The 15,774-nt window shown below is 42.2% G+C and overlaps 1 protein-coding gene across 1 annotated transcript in view; it reads right to left on the bottom strand.

Annotated features, from left to right (window-relative positions):
• SELL (selectin L) overlaps positions 1 to 15,774 on the bottom strand; it is a gene marked incomplete at both ends in the record, with an annotated part of 319,522 nt that overhangs the window by 239,057 nt on the left and 64,691 nt on the right. Inside the window, one exon of the mRNA XM_082266317.1 lies at positions 15,128 to 15,202. Within this exon, the coding sequence (XP_082122443.1) occupies positions 15,128 to 15,202 (75 nt within the window). The remainder of the gene's footprint in view (positions 1 to 15,127; positions 15,203 to 15,774) is intronic.

Raw genomic sequence — 15,774 nt, 5'->3', positions numbered from 1 at the left:
AACACAATCTTTGTGAGGTGCAGTGAACACAATCTTTGTGGGGTGCAGTGAACACAATCATTGTGGGGTGCAGTGAACTCAATCTTTGTGGGGTACAGTGAACACAATCTCATACTTCTGAAGGTTTGAGGGTGCTGCCTGTTCCATACTCCCCCTACTCCTCATCTAGCCTTTTAGGGGTACAAACAATAGTAATTGGGGCCTAGTGTGGTTGTGTACGTGTGATATACATACACTTTTTTGGGATCATATTTTCTATTCCGCTATTTAATCAAAAACCTTTGGGGATCAGTTAAATTGGGGGATAGTCTGTGTTGGTACGTGTGAGAGAGATCCACCTTTCCAAGTTGTTGGGGTTCATCTCATACTTCTGAAGGTTTGAGGGTGCTGCCTGTTCCATACTCCCCCTACTCCTAGCCTTTTAGGGGTACAAACAATAGTAATTGGGGCCTAGTGTGGTTGTGTACGTGTGATATACATACACTTTTTTAGGATCATATTTTCTATTCCGCTATTTAATCAAAAACCTTTGGGGATCAGTTAAATTGGGGGATAGTCTGTGTTGGTACGTGTGAGAGAGATCCACCTTTCCAAGTTGTTGGGGTTCATCTCATACTTCTGAAGGTTTGAGGGTGCTGCCTGTTCCATACTCCCCCTACTCCTAGCCTTTTAGGGGTACAAACAATAGTAATTGGGGCCTAGTGTGGTTGTGTACGTGTGATATACATACACTTTTTTGGGATCATATTTTCTATTCCGCTATTTAATCAAAAACCTTTGGGGATCAGTTAAATTGGGGGATAGTCTGTGTTGGTACGTGTGAGAGAGATCCACCTTTCCAAGTTGTTGGGGTTCATCTCATACTTCTGAAGGTTTGAGGGTGCTGCCTGTTCCATACTCCCCCCTACTCCTAGCCTTTTAGGGGTACAAACAATAGTAATTGGGGCCTAGTGTGGTTGTGTACGTGTGATATACATACACTTTTTTGGGATCATATTTTCTATTCCGCTATTTAATCAAAAACCTTTGGGGATCAGTTAAATTGGGGGATAGTCTGTGTTGGTACGTGTGAGAGAGATCCACCTTTCCAAGTTGTTGGGGTTCATCTCATACTTCTGAAGGTTTGAGGGTGCTGCCTGTTCCATACTCCCCCTACTCCTAGCCTTTTAGGGGTACAAACAATAGTAATTGGGGCCTAGTGTGGTTGTGTACGTGTGATATACATACACTTTTTTGGGATCATATTTTCTATTCCGCTATTTAATCAAAAACCTTTGGGGATCAGTTAAATTGGGGGATAGTCTGTGTTGGTACGTGTGAGAGAGATCCACCTTTCCAAGTTGTTGGGGTTCATCTCATACTTCTGAAGGTTTGAGGGTGCTGCCTGTTCCATACTCCCCCTACTCCTAGCCTTTTAGGGGTACAAACAATAGTAATTGGGGCCTAGTGTGGTTGTGTACGTGTGATATACATACACTTTTTTGGGATCATATTTTCTATTCCGCTATTTAATCAAAAACCTTTGGGGATCAGTTAAATTGGGGGATAGTCTGTGTTGGTACGTGTGAGAGAGATCCACCTTTCCAAGTTGTTGGGGTTCATCTCATACTTCTGAAGGTTTGAGGGTGCTGCCTGTTCCATACTCCCCCTACTCCTAGCCTTTTAGGGGTACAAACAATAGTAATTGGGGCCTAGTATGGTTGTGTACGTGTGATATACATACACTTTTTTGGGATCATATTTTCTATTCCGCTATTTAATCAAAAACCTTTGGGGATCAGTTAAATTGGGGGATAGTCTGTGTTGGTACGTGTGAGAGAGATCCACCTTTCCAAGTTGTTGGGGTTCATCTCATACTTCTGAAGGTTTGAGGGTGCTGCCTGTTCCATACTCCCCCTACTCCTAGCCTTTTAGGGGTACAAACAATAGTAATTGGGGCCTAGTGTGGTTGTGTACGTGTGATATACATACACTTTTTTGGGATCATATTTTCTATTCCGCTATTTAATCAAAAACCTTTGGGGATCAGTTAAATTGGGGGATAGTCTGTGTTGGTACGTGTGAGAGAGATCCACCTTTCCAAGTTGTTGGGGTTCATCTCATACTTCTGAAGGTTTGAGGGTGCTGCCTGTTCCATACTCCCCCTACTCCTAGCCTTTTAGGGGTACAAACAATAGTAATTGGGGCCTAGTGTGGTTGTGTACGTGTGATATACATACACTTTTTTGGGATCATATTTTCTATTCCGCTATTTAATCAAAAACCTTTGGGGATCAGTTAAATTGGGGGATAGTCTGTGTTGGTACGTGTGAGAGAGATCCACCTTTCCAAGTTGTTGGGGTTCATCTCATACTTCTGAAGGTTTGAGGGTGCTGCCTGTTCCATACTCCCCCTACTCCTAGCCTTTTAGGGGTACAAACAATAGTAATTGGGGCCTAGTGTGGTTGTGTACGTGTGATATACATACACTTTTTTTGGATCATATTTTCTATTCCGCTATTTAATCAAAAACCTTTGGGGATCAGTTAAATTGGGGGATAGTCTGTGTCAGTACGTGTGAGAGAGATCCACCTTTCCAAGTTGTTGGGGTTCATCTCATACTTCTGAAGGTTTGAGGGTGCTGCCTGTTCCATACCCCCCCTACTCCTCATCTAGCCTTTTAGGGGTACAAACAATAGTAATTGGGGCCTAGTGTGGTTGTGTACGTGCGAGATACATACACTTTTTTTGATCATATTTCCTATTCCGCTATTCAATAAAAACCTTTGAGGATCAATTGAATTGCGGGATAGTCTGTGTCGGTACGTGTGAGAGAGATCCACCTTTCCAAGTTGTTGGGGTTCATCTCATACTTCTGAAGGTTTGAGGGTGCTGCCTGTTCCATACTCCCCCTACTCCTCATCTAGCCTTTTAGGGGTACAAACAATAGTAATTGGGGCCCAGTGTGGTTGTGTACGTGTGATATACATACACTTTTTTTGGATCATATTTTCTATTCCGCTATTTAATTTAACTGGGCCTCCATGCGAGACCTGTGTGCCTTGTTGCGCTGTTTTGAGTACTCCACCAACATGGCCAGTGGCAATGACGCCGTTCTCAGCTTAACTATCCCACTTCTATGCCTCCTTGAAAAAACAATTCGGGCGATGATGGAAGAGGATGTGGCACAGGATGAGGAGGAGGAGGAGGATGAAGAGGTAACATTTCCAAGGCTTTCAGGGCAGTCATTCGCAAGGGGCTCCGAGGGTGGGTTCCTGCACACGCAAACGCCAGGGACGCAATTGTCCAGCAGGGGCACAGTTCTGGAGGATGAGGAGGATGAGGAGGAGGAGGAGCTGGAGGAGGAGATGGAACCATGTTCACAGCAGGGTGGCACCCAGGCCAGCTCATGGCCATCACTGGTGCGTGGCTGGGGGGATACAGAGGACACGGACGATACACCTCCCACAGAGGACAGCCTTTCGTTGCCTCTGGGCAGCCTGGCACACATGAGCGATTACATGCTGCAGTGTCTCCACAACGACCGCCGAGTTGCCCACATTCTAACTTGTGCTGATTACTGGGTGGCCACGCTGCTGGATCCCCGTTACAAGGACAACGTACCGTCCTTAATTCACTCACTGGAGCGCGATCGCAAGATGCGCGAGTACAAGCGCACGCTGGTAGACGCCATGCTGCTGGCATTCCCATCTGACAGCGGGGCCACAGTGGAAGCACAAGGCAGAGGAGGAGGAGGAGGAGGTCGCCAACGCAACCAGGGCACCGCCAGCACCTCAGAAGGCAGGGTTAGCATGGCCGAAATGTGGAAAAGCTTTGTCAGCACGCCACAACAAACAGCAGCACCAGCAGCTCAGATGGAACGTCTTAGCAGGAGGCAGCATTTTACCAACATGGTGGAGCAGTATGTGTGCACACGCCTACATGTAGTGAATGACGGGTCTGCCCCCTTCAACTTCTGGGTCTCCAAATTGGGCACATGGCTTGAGCTTGCCCTTTACGCCTTGGAGGTGCTGGCGTGCCCTGCAGCCAGTGTATTATCTGAACGGGTATTTAGCACGGCTGGGGGCGTTATAACAGACAAGCGCAGCCGCCTGTCCAGAGACAATGTGGACAAGCTCACGTTCATTAAAATGAACCAGGCATGGATCCCACGGGACTTTTCTGTACCTTATGCAGAATAGCAATGGATACCGACCTTACCCACCCATTGTTCCATTTTTGCTCTTTCTCACTCTTTTGGGGTGTACCCTCATTTAAAATTTTTGAAAAGAAGCAGTGTTGGCTACCTCGTCCTCCTCCTCAGGGCCAGATTAATGTAGGGGCTATTGGAGCTGCAGCTCCAGGCCCCTACCTTTTATATAGGCCCCGGGTTGGCCATATTCACTGTTACCGCTCTTCTGTCACTTGTAAACACAGAAGTCTGGCTTCTATGCTCGCTTCCCCAGGCAGCACCCTCAGAACCTCCCCACACAGCGTGAAGGCCGGACAAGGAGGGACAGTTGGCGATGCATGGATGTGTTTATGGGCTTCAGAGACAGCATCCCATGTTGAATTAGGCATGCATGGCTGCACCCTTCCTCCTCTGGGTGCATGGCAAGGCACGGCCCTTAAGGCCCTTCAAAATCCTCAGCACCAAGCCCATGATGCTGTTAATCCGGCCCTGGTCCTCCTCCACCGCCGCTTCCACCTACACCGCCCATAGGTGTGCGCAGCCTATTGCATTAAATTGTGCACCCCAAAGTTGAAATACACATGCATGTGTTTGCCAGCAGGGAGAGTAATGTATCGGGGCCATGTACCTGTAGGCAAGGAGAAATAGAGCAGAGCAGGTCCCAGGGAGATCTTTCCCATCTCCTCACTGGCAATGCTATGTGCCCTAGGTGATTAGGGTGTGCCCAGGCACACCCAGCACACCCTGTGCGCACGCCTATGTCACCGCTAGGCTTGTGACGGTATCAGATTTTCATGCTGCGATTAATTGATTAAGGTTTTGCCACGGTATACGGTATTATCACGGTATTCTATTATTAAATTTAAATTATTAAATTTCCACCTCACTTCAATTTCATTGCTGAATTTAGGGGCTTTGGTTCACTTATGCACATTATTATATAGTCAGTCAGTACAGACTCTGTGAACCAGGCCTAAAATAGGTCATCAAGCAGTGTCTGGCCTAACTGGTGATAACTGGTTCTGGCGCTCGGCTCCGATCCGATGGCCTGGTCATTAAGAGGGCAAATCCTTGTGGTCAAGAAGTGGTTAAACCTGAAGGAGGTGTTGTTTATAAATTACTTTACTATTGCTTTAGGCCTGGTTCACATGTATGCGGGTTGGTGGTTCACATTTGCACAGGCATAGCAGCCCATTGATTTGAATGGGCTGCTATGCCCTCATTTTCCGCAGAAAAAAGGTGCATGCAGCATTTTTTTAAAATTCAGTGGCCTTGAAATCCATCCTGCTTTTGCACCATGCGACTAACCTGCAGTTCCTGCTCTGGCAAGCTTTCTGCATTTTTTGTATACGTGGGCACGGCATTTAAAAATAAACAGTTTGCGTGTGCAGCAACGGCAGGTAAGTCGCATGGTGCAAAAGAAGGATGGATTTCATGGCCACTGCATTTTTTTAAATTCTGCATGCACCTTTTTTCAGCTGAAAACGCAGGCATAGCAGCTCAAGCCCATTCACATCAATGGGCTGCTATGCCTGTGCAAATGTGGGCCCCCAACCCGCATACATGTGAACCAGGCCTAAAGCAATAGTAAAGTCATTAATTGGTTAAACCTGCAGGAGGACCGGTGTTTTTATCTATTAATGACTTTACTATTGCTTTAGGCCTGGTTCACATGTATGCGGGTTGGGGGCCCACATTTGCACAGGCATAGCAGCCCATTGATGTGAATGGGCTTGAGCTGCTATGCCTGCGTTTTCAGCTGAAAAAAGGTGCATGCAGAATTTAAAAAAATGCAGTGGCCATGAAATCCATCCTTCTTTTGCACCATGCGACTTACCTGCCGTTGCTGCACACGCAAACTGTTTATTTTTAAATGCCGTGCCCACGTATACAAAAAATGCAGAAAGCTTGCCAGAGCAGGAACTGCAGGTTAGTCGCATGGTGCAAAAGCAGGATGGATTTCAAGGCCACTGAATTTAAAAAAAATGCTGCATGCACCTTTTTTCTGCGGAAAATGAGGGCATAGCAGCCCGTTCAAATCAATGGGCTGCTATGCCTGTGCAAATGTGGGCCGCCAACCCGCATACATGTGAACCGCCAACCCGCATACATGTGAACCACCAACCCGCATACATGTGAACCAGGCCTAAAGCAATAGTAAAGTCATTAATAGATAAAAACACCGGTCCTCCTGCAGGTTTAACCACTTCTGGATCGCAAGGATTTGCCCCTTTAAAGACCAGGCCATCGGATCAGAGCGCCAGGACCAGTCATCACCAGGTAGGCCAGACACTGCTTGATGGCTATATAATAATGTAATGTGGGCTGCTAGGCGTGTGTGTGTGTATATATATATTTATTAGAGCTGCACGATTCTGGCCAAAATGAGAATCACGATTTTTTAGCTTGGAATAAAGATCACGATTCTCTCACGATTCTCTGTGTAACAAAAAAAAAAAAAAATTGGGATAACTTTACTGTTACGTTTTTTTTTTTTTTTTTATTCATTAAAGTCTAATCATTGCGTTTGAAAGACTGCTGCGCAAATACAGTGTGACATAAAATATTACAACAATCGCCATTTTATTCTGTAGGGTCTCTGCTAAAAAAATATATAAAATGTTTGGGGGTTCTAAGTACTTTTCTAGCAAAAAAAAAACTGATTTTAACTTGCAAGCAGCAAGTGTCAGAAAAAGATCCAGTCTTTAAGAGGTTAAACTTCCTTTCTCCCTGGCAGAGGGAAGGAAAAGATACAAATGTAATCATTTTTGTTTATAGTTAGGAGACTTAATGCTGAAAGGTGTTAGCTGAGTGAGTGAATGAGTCATCCAGCTCACTGAAATGTATCAATTCACAAGTCAGGCAGACTTGACAGAGAAACTCGGTATTTTAAAAATGCCACAATAACAATACCGTGGCTATGCAATACCGCGATATATCGAATTACCGAAAACCGGCATATGTCTAGTCACCGCCACATCCACCACCACCTCAACCTCCCTCCTACTCCATATGGGCCTCGTCCTTCAGAGATGAAGAAGAACATTGTTTTATTTTTCTGTTTTTTTTTTGTTGTTTTAAGTTATTTCCCTATCCACATTTGTTTGCAGAGCACTTGCCATGCTCTTAATTACGTTTTGCTGCCATTTGCAGCACTCTAGCCCTTTCCTTTGGTGTTTTAGAGCCATTTTAGTGCCTTAAAGTTCGGGTCCCCATTGACTTCAATGGGGTTCGGTGTCCGGGAAAAGTTCGGTAAAAGTCCGGGACACGGACCCGGACTTTTTTTTAAAGTTCGGCCGAACCCGTCGAACACGGACATCTAGGTGTTCGCTCAACCCTAGTTATGACACATGCACTTGGGAGAGGGCACTGAAAAGTTAAGGTATATGCTCTGGATACTTGGTACTGAGGGGCTAAAGTGCATACATCAGGGACTGGTCACTGAGTGGTTAAGGCACCTGCATGGGAAAAAGTCAACATTTGCTATGTTATAAGGAACATTTAGGGCCCTTTCACACCGAATGCAGTTGGCTGCAGTTGGATGCATTTTGAACTTTACTCCAACTGTATAGACAGCCCAAAACATCACATCATTGCAGTGCAGTTAAAAAAAAGTAGAGCATGCTGCATTTTTCTGCACTGCAAATACAGGGAACGGAACGCGCTACAAATGCACTACAAACACACCTCAAATGCACTGCACTGTGACCCTTTAGGACCCATTCACACCAGAAACTGCACATAACTGCGCATTTTCAACTCCATGTTTACATTCATTTGAATTGCGTTTAAAGCGCTCTTGATGCGCGCTTGATGCATGCTTGGTGTACGCTCAAGTGCGTTTTGCACTGCGTTTGCAGTACATTTTTTTATACTGTTAAGGGCTTGGCTTTCTTGGCCTACAGGGGCATAGTGCAGTGCATCTGAAGCGCGTTTGTAGCGCGTTCCCTGCATTTGCGGTGCAGAAAAAAGCAGCTTGCTCTAGTTGCTTGAAGTTCACATTGAAGACTACAGATTTCTTTTTGCCTATGTAAAACTAGACTGGATCCAGGACACTGGATAGAACTCTGTTGTGTGCAGGATGCAGGACTTTCTTCACTAGTCCTCCCAACTTTGTGCTTTCATCATCAGATCTCTCCACTCACAAGTTATTCTCTGGGGGGAATTGTCCTTGAACCAGTCCTAGCCAGTGCCTGATCTGGGATGACTGGAGGCTCGTTTTGGTGAGCATTTGTTCCATACATTCTTGCCATCTACCTGGGTGTTGACACAGGATAATGGCCTGATCGGTGCCATTATGAAAGGACCATTTCCTAAAGGGACCATCCTTAAAGGATGAATTGCTGTGATCTGGTTATTTCTACTGTGCTTATTTGCTGTTCACATTTTGTGCAGCCATCTAGTCTGGTGAGTGAATTGGATTGGTGATAGTGAACACTTTGGTGTTTTCTCACATTTTAGTTTTGACACAATTACATTCATTTTTTATTTTTATTGATCTCATATATTCTCTAAGTACTACACTATATATACTCTTTTTGACTCTATCTTTGGGGAGCATCTGATCTACACAGTCCCGCTATCCATCTGTTGGTTTTAATGGTGAAACAATCTGGCTGTTGTAGTCTCCAAAGGGTTGTCTCGTTAAAGGGACTGTCCTCGAGGTCATTATGTCAGTTCTTGGATGATGTAATTGAGTCCAGTTGCTGCCTATAATTTGTGCAACCATATTTTCTGGTAAGTGCATTGGATTGGTGGTGGGACACACCGAGGAGTCTAAAGAGTTCATAAAGACGTAACATTTTTTTGAACTGTCACTATCATTTATTCAAATATATATGGACTACTAGTTTATATTTTTTATGGTAATAATAGCACTTCATGCAACATATCACAGTTTTTACTTTTGAGCGCTGCACTTTTTTTGTTGTAATTCATTAGAACCATAGTTTCACTATTAGTCAAAAAAACACATCATGCTTGGCTAAGTGTGAGCTGTGAAAAAGATGTGATCAGATTATGTAGAATAGATCTGTTAGCAAATCAGCATGTTCTGTGATATATAACTGTGCAACATCATTTCAGTGTTTTTTTTTTTTTTTTTTAACTGAGATTCTAAGATACTAGCAAAGGTGTGGCTGTGTGGGTGCAGGAGAGATGAGGGGGTGTAAAAAAATTCATAATTTCATAACAATTTAAAGTTGGCTGTGAAAGAACCACAGGTAATGTCACATCAATTATCCAATGCACATCAGCAGGAGGACTATATATTCCTGGATAGTAAAACTCCAAGGAATTAATACACCAGACAGCCATTACCATTACTATCTTTGGGGCTACAGCTGATATCAACTACAATAAAAGGCATTCCAAGGCACTGCAGCCATGTCTAATAAAGAGCCCCTAGGCTCTTAAAAAAACACTAGACAATATGTAGCGCTTAGCCCTGAAGGATCTGCTGTTTCTCGGATCCCCAGTTCCCAAGTCCACAATTCTGCAAATTGAACCACACATTCGGACACACCTGGCTGGGTAAGGATATTTACTGGAGACATATACACCTCCCTAAGGTGCTCCCAGCCGAAGTCGTATGTTCACCTCCTCCATGTACAATGCAGTGTTAAGTGCCCTGCATTGTACATGATGATAGCAAGGGACCGCACACAAAGCTTTGGTTATAAAACAGCACCTATGGAGCCTGCTACACCAAGGCACAGGGTAAGTATTATTCCTTATCTTTGCACCCCTAGACCCCTGTGTAAGGGGGTGAGTGGAATATTTTGTCTAATTTCCACGGTTCGGCTTTAAGAATTTTATGGATTCTTAGATAAATATTTTTTTAAATGGATTTTCTTTCTAAGACATAATAAATTAGCAAAGCTTTATTCAGACACCTGGTGACAGCTAACATGCCCAGTCACAGCTGCCTCATCAGGTGCAGCCTCTCTGAGCACCTGAGCGGGGGATGAGGAAAAGGTTTGACCTCTGCGGAGTCACTGATAGAAGTGCCACATCCCTTAAATATAATGGAAAAAGAGAAATTCCCCTACTTCTGGGACATTAAAGGCACTTGTAGTAATCACAAACAATAGTTACAATAATATAGTTTTATTGATAACAATCATAACAAAATTTGAGGAATTAAAAAATGCAAGCAGTGTGTTCCAGGACATGCACAGAATACAAAGATAGTCAAGCTACAGCACAATGGATACCCAATGCATTTCAAAGCAGTCACGCTTCTTCTTCAGGGGTGAAAGTGATGGCTATGACTATTCCTATGCATTGTGTCACTGTATATTCTTTATACTGTTTGGGAGTTTAAAAGCAAGAAGTCAGCAGTCATCTGCTGAGTGGATCACCGTAGTTCAATATCAAAAAGGTATTGTAGCAGCGAATTTGCCAAAGGAGGGGATCATGCTCCAGGGTATGGGCCCCGTGGACGACTGAAGTCCAAATAAGTGGGCTCTTGATGTTCAAAGAAATTGTCAGATAAACAACTGGAGCTCTCAGCAGGCAGAGTGGGGATGAGTGGAATGATTGTTCAGGGGGTGAAAACCTGGTCACTGTTGTAGTGTGGTAACTAGGGAACCCATCTGCTCTTCCCCTGGCCAGATTTTAGAGCCTTAACGAATTCCAACTCCTATCAAAGGTTAACTATTCCTCTAATTCAGTTTGCCACACAAACTGCCCTAACCATACAGTGGGTCTCTGGGGCGGTTTATCAGTGGTGTCAAAATTCAATAATACAGTTAGCTGCTCTATGTGGCAGGAAATTCTAAATAAATGTTACATGAGAAAGCGCACAGTAACACAAGCCATAATGAATATACACATCACCAAGTATGTGAAGACCTGCAATGGCTGATTTATCTAACCACCAAGTTATTTCAATCATTTTTTGTTTAACTCTGAAATACCTGTAAGGTTGAGCATTGATTAACTATTTACATTCTATGTTTTTAAATATATGGGGTATATGTATACTGCAGCAAATGTGACATGCACCAAACATTAACTGCAGTTGTATCTTCCTTGGGTATGTGTTTTAAACAGCAAAGTGGTGATGTCACTGCTACCTTTACATAGCAATAACCATGTTTAAAAAAGCATTTAGTGCACACAAAGTGGGTTCATATCCTTTGTGGCTATTGAGGAATATATTTAAATTAAATTTTTATAAGTTCAGCTTTAAAGAAGAACTCTCTTTTTTCTATATTTAACTCCCCAGGTGACCAAGTGCACACAGCATTTGGTCCCAATTTGATTGGTTGTTCCCTAAACAAATCTCAATAGGCTGGATGTAGCCGCACCGCCTTCTGAAGCAACCACTAGAAGAGTTCCTGTGTGTGGTGAGTGATCTGTCACTATTATGAATGAATGACTAGGGCTGCTTGTTCATTCATAATAGTAAAAGATCATTTAGTGCTTTGGATCTGTGTAAAGTATATGCCCTATGTGTGTGCAAGCAGCTGCAGATACAGCTCTGTGTGATCTTTTACTTTTATGAGTGAACAAGCAGTACTGATAATGACAGATCAGACACAGCCCAACCGATGGATCTCAGAGCACTGCAGAGCTGTGTGAGCTTTCACTATTTCTGAATGAGCAATCAGCACTGTCAAACCGGTGCCGTGTATAACAATGCTGATTGCAGGCTGTGGATGTGTAAAAGCAGCCCTAATGAACACACGATGCTGCAGGTTATGTGATCTTTTTTTTTGTTAATGGCAGCGTTGGTCTCTGAAGAGACCCCAGCTCCTAATCACAAATCCATTTCCTTCCTAGCAGCTTTTTTCGTACAGTGAGGGGAGTCGCATGTGGATGGACCCTTCTGACCACGCTGCTTAAAAATGAAGGGATGGATTTGAACAAAACCAAGTTCTATAGTCCTATATGCACTTGGTCCCCTAGGAAGTTAAATAAAATAAAATAAAAGTGGATACATAGTTAGTCAGGATGAAAAAAACAAATAAAAAACAAAAAACAGTAAAGAAAACCCAACTATACATATACACAATCCTATAACCACAGTTGATCCAGAGGAAGGCGAAAAAAAACCCTGCAAAGCATGATCCAATTTGCTACAGCAGGGGAAAAAATTCCTTCCTGATCCCCCAAGAGACAATCAGATATTATCAGGTATAATGATAGATCTTCTTTAAAGGTTACATATTTGCTATTTTATCCCCATAATGTGTCAGTAAGTTCTAATCTAGATTTTTATTATTTTGTGTTCACAAGTGCACCCAGTTTTAGCTTTTTAGCTCACTGACACGTTTTTCCTAATAAAACGTTCTTACTATAACTTAATAAAGAGTCGGTCCACCAAAAATAATTTTCCGTTTTTGGTAGATGCTGGAGAGTTAAACCACTTGAAAGTTTCTTATATCAATGGCTTTATTAGTTTGCTTGCAGTTCTGGATTTGTACTCTTGCTGTAGCTATGATGAGGTCCACTCTCCCTGTTAAATAATTGTGTTTTTTTTACAGCGGGAACTACAATAGGAGGAAATGGAACACCCCGGTGACAGAGTCATACATTTTCACAGGGAGAACTTGCTTTTGCTGTATTCGAGATGCCAGGGGTTGACTCAGCCTACTAGGCTTTTCCCTATGATCAAAATATTACTTTTGTGTGGACGGATCCTTCAAAGCGTAATTGCTAGCAAATATGAAAAAACTGTTTAAGTATGCCTTAAAACTATCAAATGTAAAAAATACTGCTAGTGTTACTACCTGACATCTCTTTTCATGTTATTTCCCCGACACACCATTCATGTACTCAGTTGACTGGTACAATCCCCTGCACAGAAGATATCAGGCTGAGAGTGGGTTTGTTTCTTGAACCAATCAGTTTGTACTTCACTGTGCTGTAACATATTTTAGGCACTGGGTCCTGAAGGACTTTAGCAGTGTGATTATGGCCATTCATAGCCCAAAAAACTAGTAAAACAGGATTTACTGTAGAATTAAAGAAAACTTCAACGCTCCAACCCTCCAAGTGCTCCCTTCAACTGCTGGAATCAGGTGCTGGACTGGAGTCTGTCATTCCTCTACAGCAGTGTTTCTCAACCTTTTTTCAGTCAAGGCACCCTTTAAAATGATGCACAATCTCAAGGCACCCTATTCTAAATATTAAAAATGAAATGAATACGTTTACGTAAGGTAGCAACATCCACACATGTAGAACACCCAACGTCAAAGGTGATTTATTCTTCCAAAGCAAATACAGCTTTGCACACTGGTACTGACTTGTATTCCATTGTTTCTCTTTTCCCCTAGTTTCTGTTCCTCACTCAGCTAATGTGGCCCCAGTGCTTACAGGGAAAGGCAGGAGAGGGACAAACAAGGATGAGGTGAAAGCGCCTGATTTCCATATCAACTAATGATGTCATTGGTTGTTAGAATGCTGGTGGCTGAAAGATTGTAATGGTGCACAATGAAAACCTGTGGCTTTGTGTGCCTAAAAGGCGGGCTTGATCTGCACACTGTTTTATATATAATTTGTGGGCAATTTTTACACATTTTTCCAAGGCACCCCTGAAGAAACTTGAAGGCACCCCAGGGTGCTGGGGCACCCTGGTTTAAAAAGGCTGCTCTACAGTACACATAACTAGGTATAAGCCAAAAGGAAAACAGCACATCAGTGAGGTCTTCACAGACATTATTAGTGTGTGGCTTTTCCTTTGGATTTTACCAAGTGACACAAGAAGTTGCAAATGTGCAACTGAAAATAATGGTGTCACTTCGCTGGTTATGCATTAAGGAAGCTCTGTATAAAACAGAGTAGCTGAAAGGATATAATATTTCTAAGGAGACTTTTATCACATATGTAATGCAACTACTGTGTACGTGTGCAATTACCCCAAATTGTGTGATTCTATGCGACCTCTTCTACGTGTTTTCAAATGCAAGTGTAGTCTTGTCGGACTTTGAAAAAAAAATGTGCCCCTAAAACAAGAAAATTTGAAACAATATACAGTAAAGAAACAAAAGTGTAAAACTACAATCACCGGAGTGCTTATCACTTAGCAAGAAACGGCTCAATACTTTCATTTCCTGGCCTCAGAAAAAATGTTCAGATGTTGCATAATTCCCTTCATCACTATTTCCCAATGAAAAAATTAGTGTGAAATGTGCAGAACCACGAAAGTAAGGGCATGAACTTTACAAAAGATATTTAGGAACTTGTGCACACATGTTTGCATAAGAACTGCTTTTTTCCGTATAGGTGTGCAAAAGCAGGTTAGAACCAGGTCAGAAGCACTTCTGAAGGAACCCAAAATCATCTCAAACTGGTCAAAAATGCAAGCAAAATATGTATTACTCCTTACACTTAGAACCTGTTTAAGTGTGAAGTATGCCTTCACACTTCACAGAGCGTATTCAAACTCAAGGAGAAAAGTTTTACATATTGCAGCTTACCAGTCAGAACATCTATACCTTTCCTCATATCCATAACATGGGGGGCAGGTGTTATTTAGTGTACAGAGGAGAACTGGGAAGGCTGATAATACCGTTTGAGATTTCAGTTCAGTTGACAGGATGTGACAAGGACACACATTTTCTGGCAGGATCAGCAGCTATTTTAAGTACATGCATAAAATTTACTTAGCCTGAAAAAATACCAATGCAGGCAATGCTTCTAAGGAATGGCAAACAGCAATACATTGCATTTGGTTTTTGGGATAGAGTTTAGGAAAATCAGATTCTAGAATGCAGATCTACAAAATATTATATATGCACCCTTCTGTGCAAGAAACTACCTATTTTAATATGTTTTAGATAACAATATAAAATATACTATTTTCTATAAAGCCATTTTTTAAGTAATTTTCTTTTATTTCTCATCATTGTCCTAGAGATATTTATCTTTCAATTTCAATTGTGTGATGTAGATTGTTTAAAAAAGTCCAAAAAATGTAAAATTATTTTATGGAAAGTGTGTACTTACCATCACGATTTTGCAGCTAGTACAGCCCTTTATGAAACCTGAGGAGCAAGTGATTTTTTTGCTGTTCTGCACTATGTAATGTTAAAGTTACAGTTCACTGGTTTAATAGCTTTGATTGTGCTTCCTGTAGTCACAGAGTTGTGACATTTCCAACCCTCTTCTTTTGATATTCTTCTTTATACTATAGGAAATGCGATAACATCTCTTTAACCTGTTGCTAAACCAAGTCAAGTAGTGACAGAAATGGCTTTTCAACTATCCAACAGAATATTCACAGTTGCAAAGAAATGCAATAAAGATGGAAAAAAGCAAACATTTGTGACTATACTTCAAAATTGTGGATATGCAAAATGAGAAATTTTGAAATAATCTATCAGAGTGACATCTTTTCAGAACAAGATAATGAGCAGGAGAGACAGCTTTTGCAGGTTTCACCAGGATTGATTTACTAAAGGAGTACGGACTGTTGACTTACAAAATTGAATGTTTATTTTGCAAAGTGAATGTTAGTTAATAAGTTGAAATTATATTTACTAGCATATGAATGAGTATTCAAACTGAGTGTAGCTTTGGGGTGTTCGCTAACATTCACTTTACAAAGAGAACAGCTTCTGTTTCCTTAGAAAATCACTCTCATTGTGTAGAAA

This window comes from Pelophylax lessonae (assembly GCF_965119305.1).
Source record: "Pelophylax lessonae genome assembly, chromosome: 8".
NCBI classification, from domain to species: domain Eukaryota; kingdom Metazoa; phylum Chordata; class Amphibia; order Anura; family Ranidae; genus Pelophylax; species Pelophylax lessonae.
The sequence above is the reverse complement of the archived record's forward strand: the minus strand, read 5'-3'. Positions and strand labels throughout refer to the sequence as shown.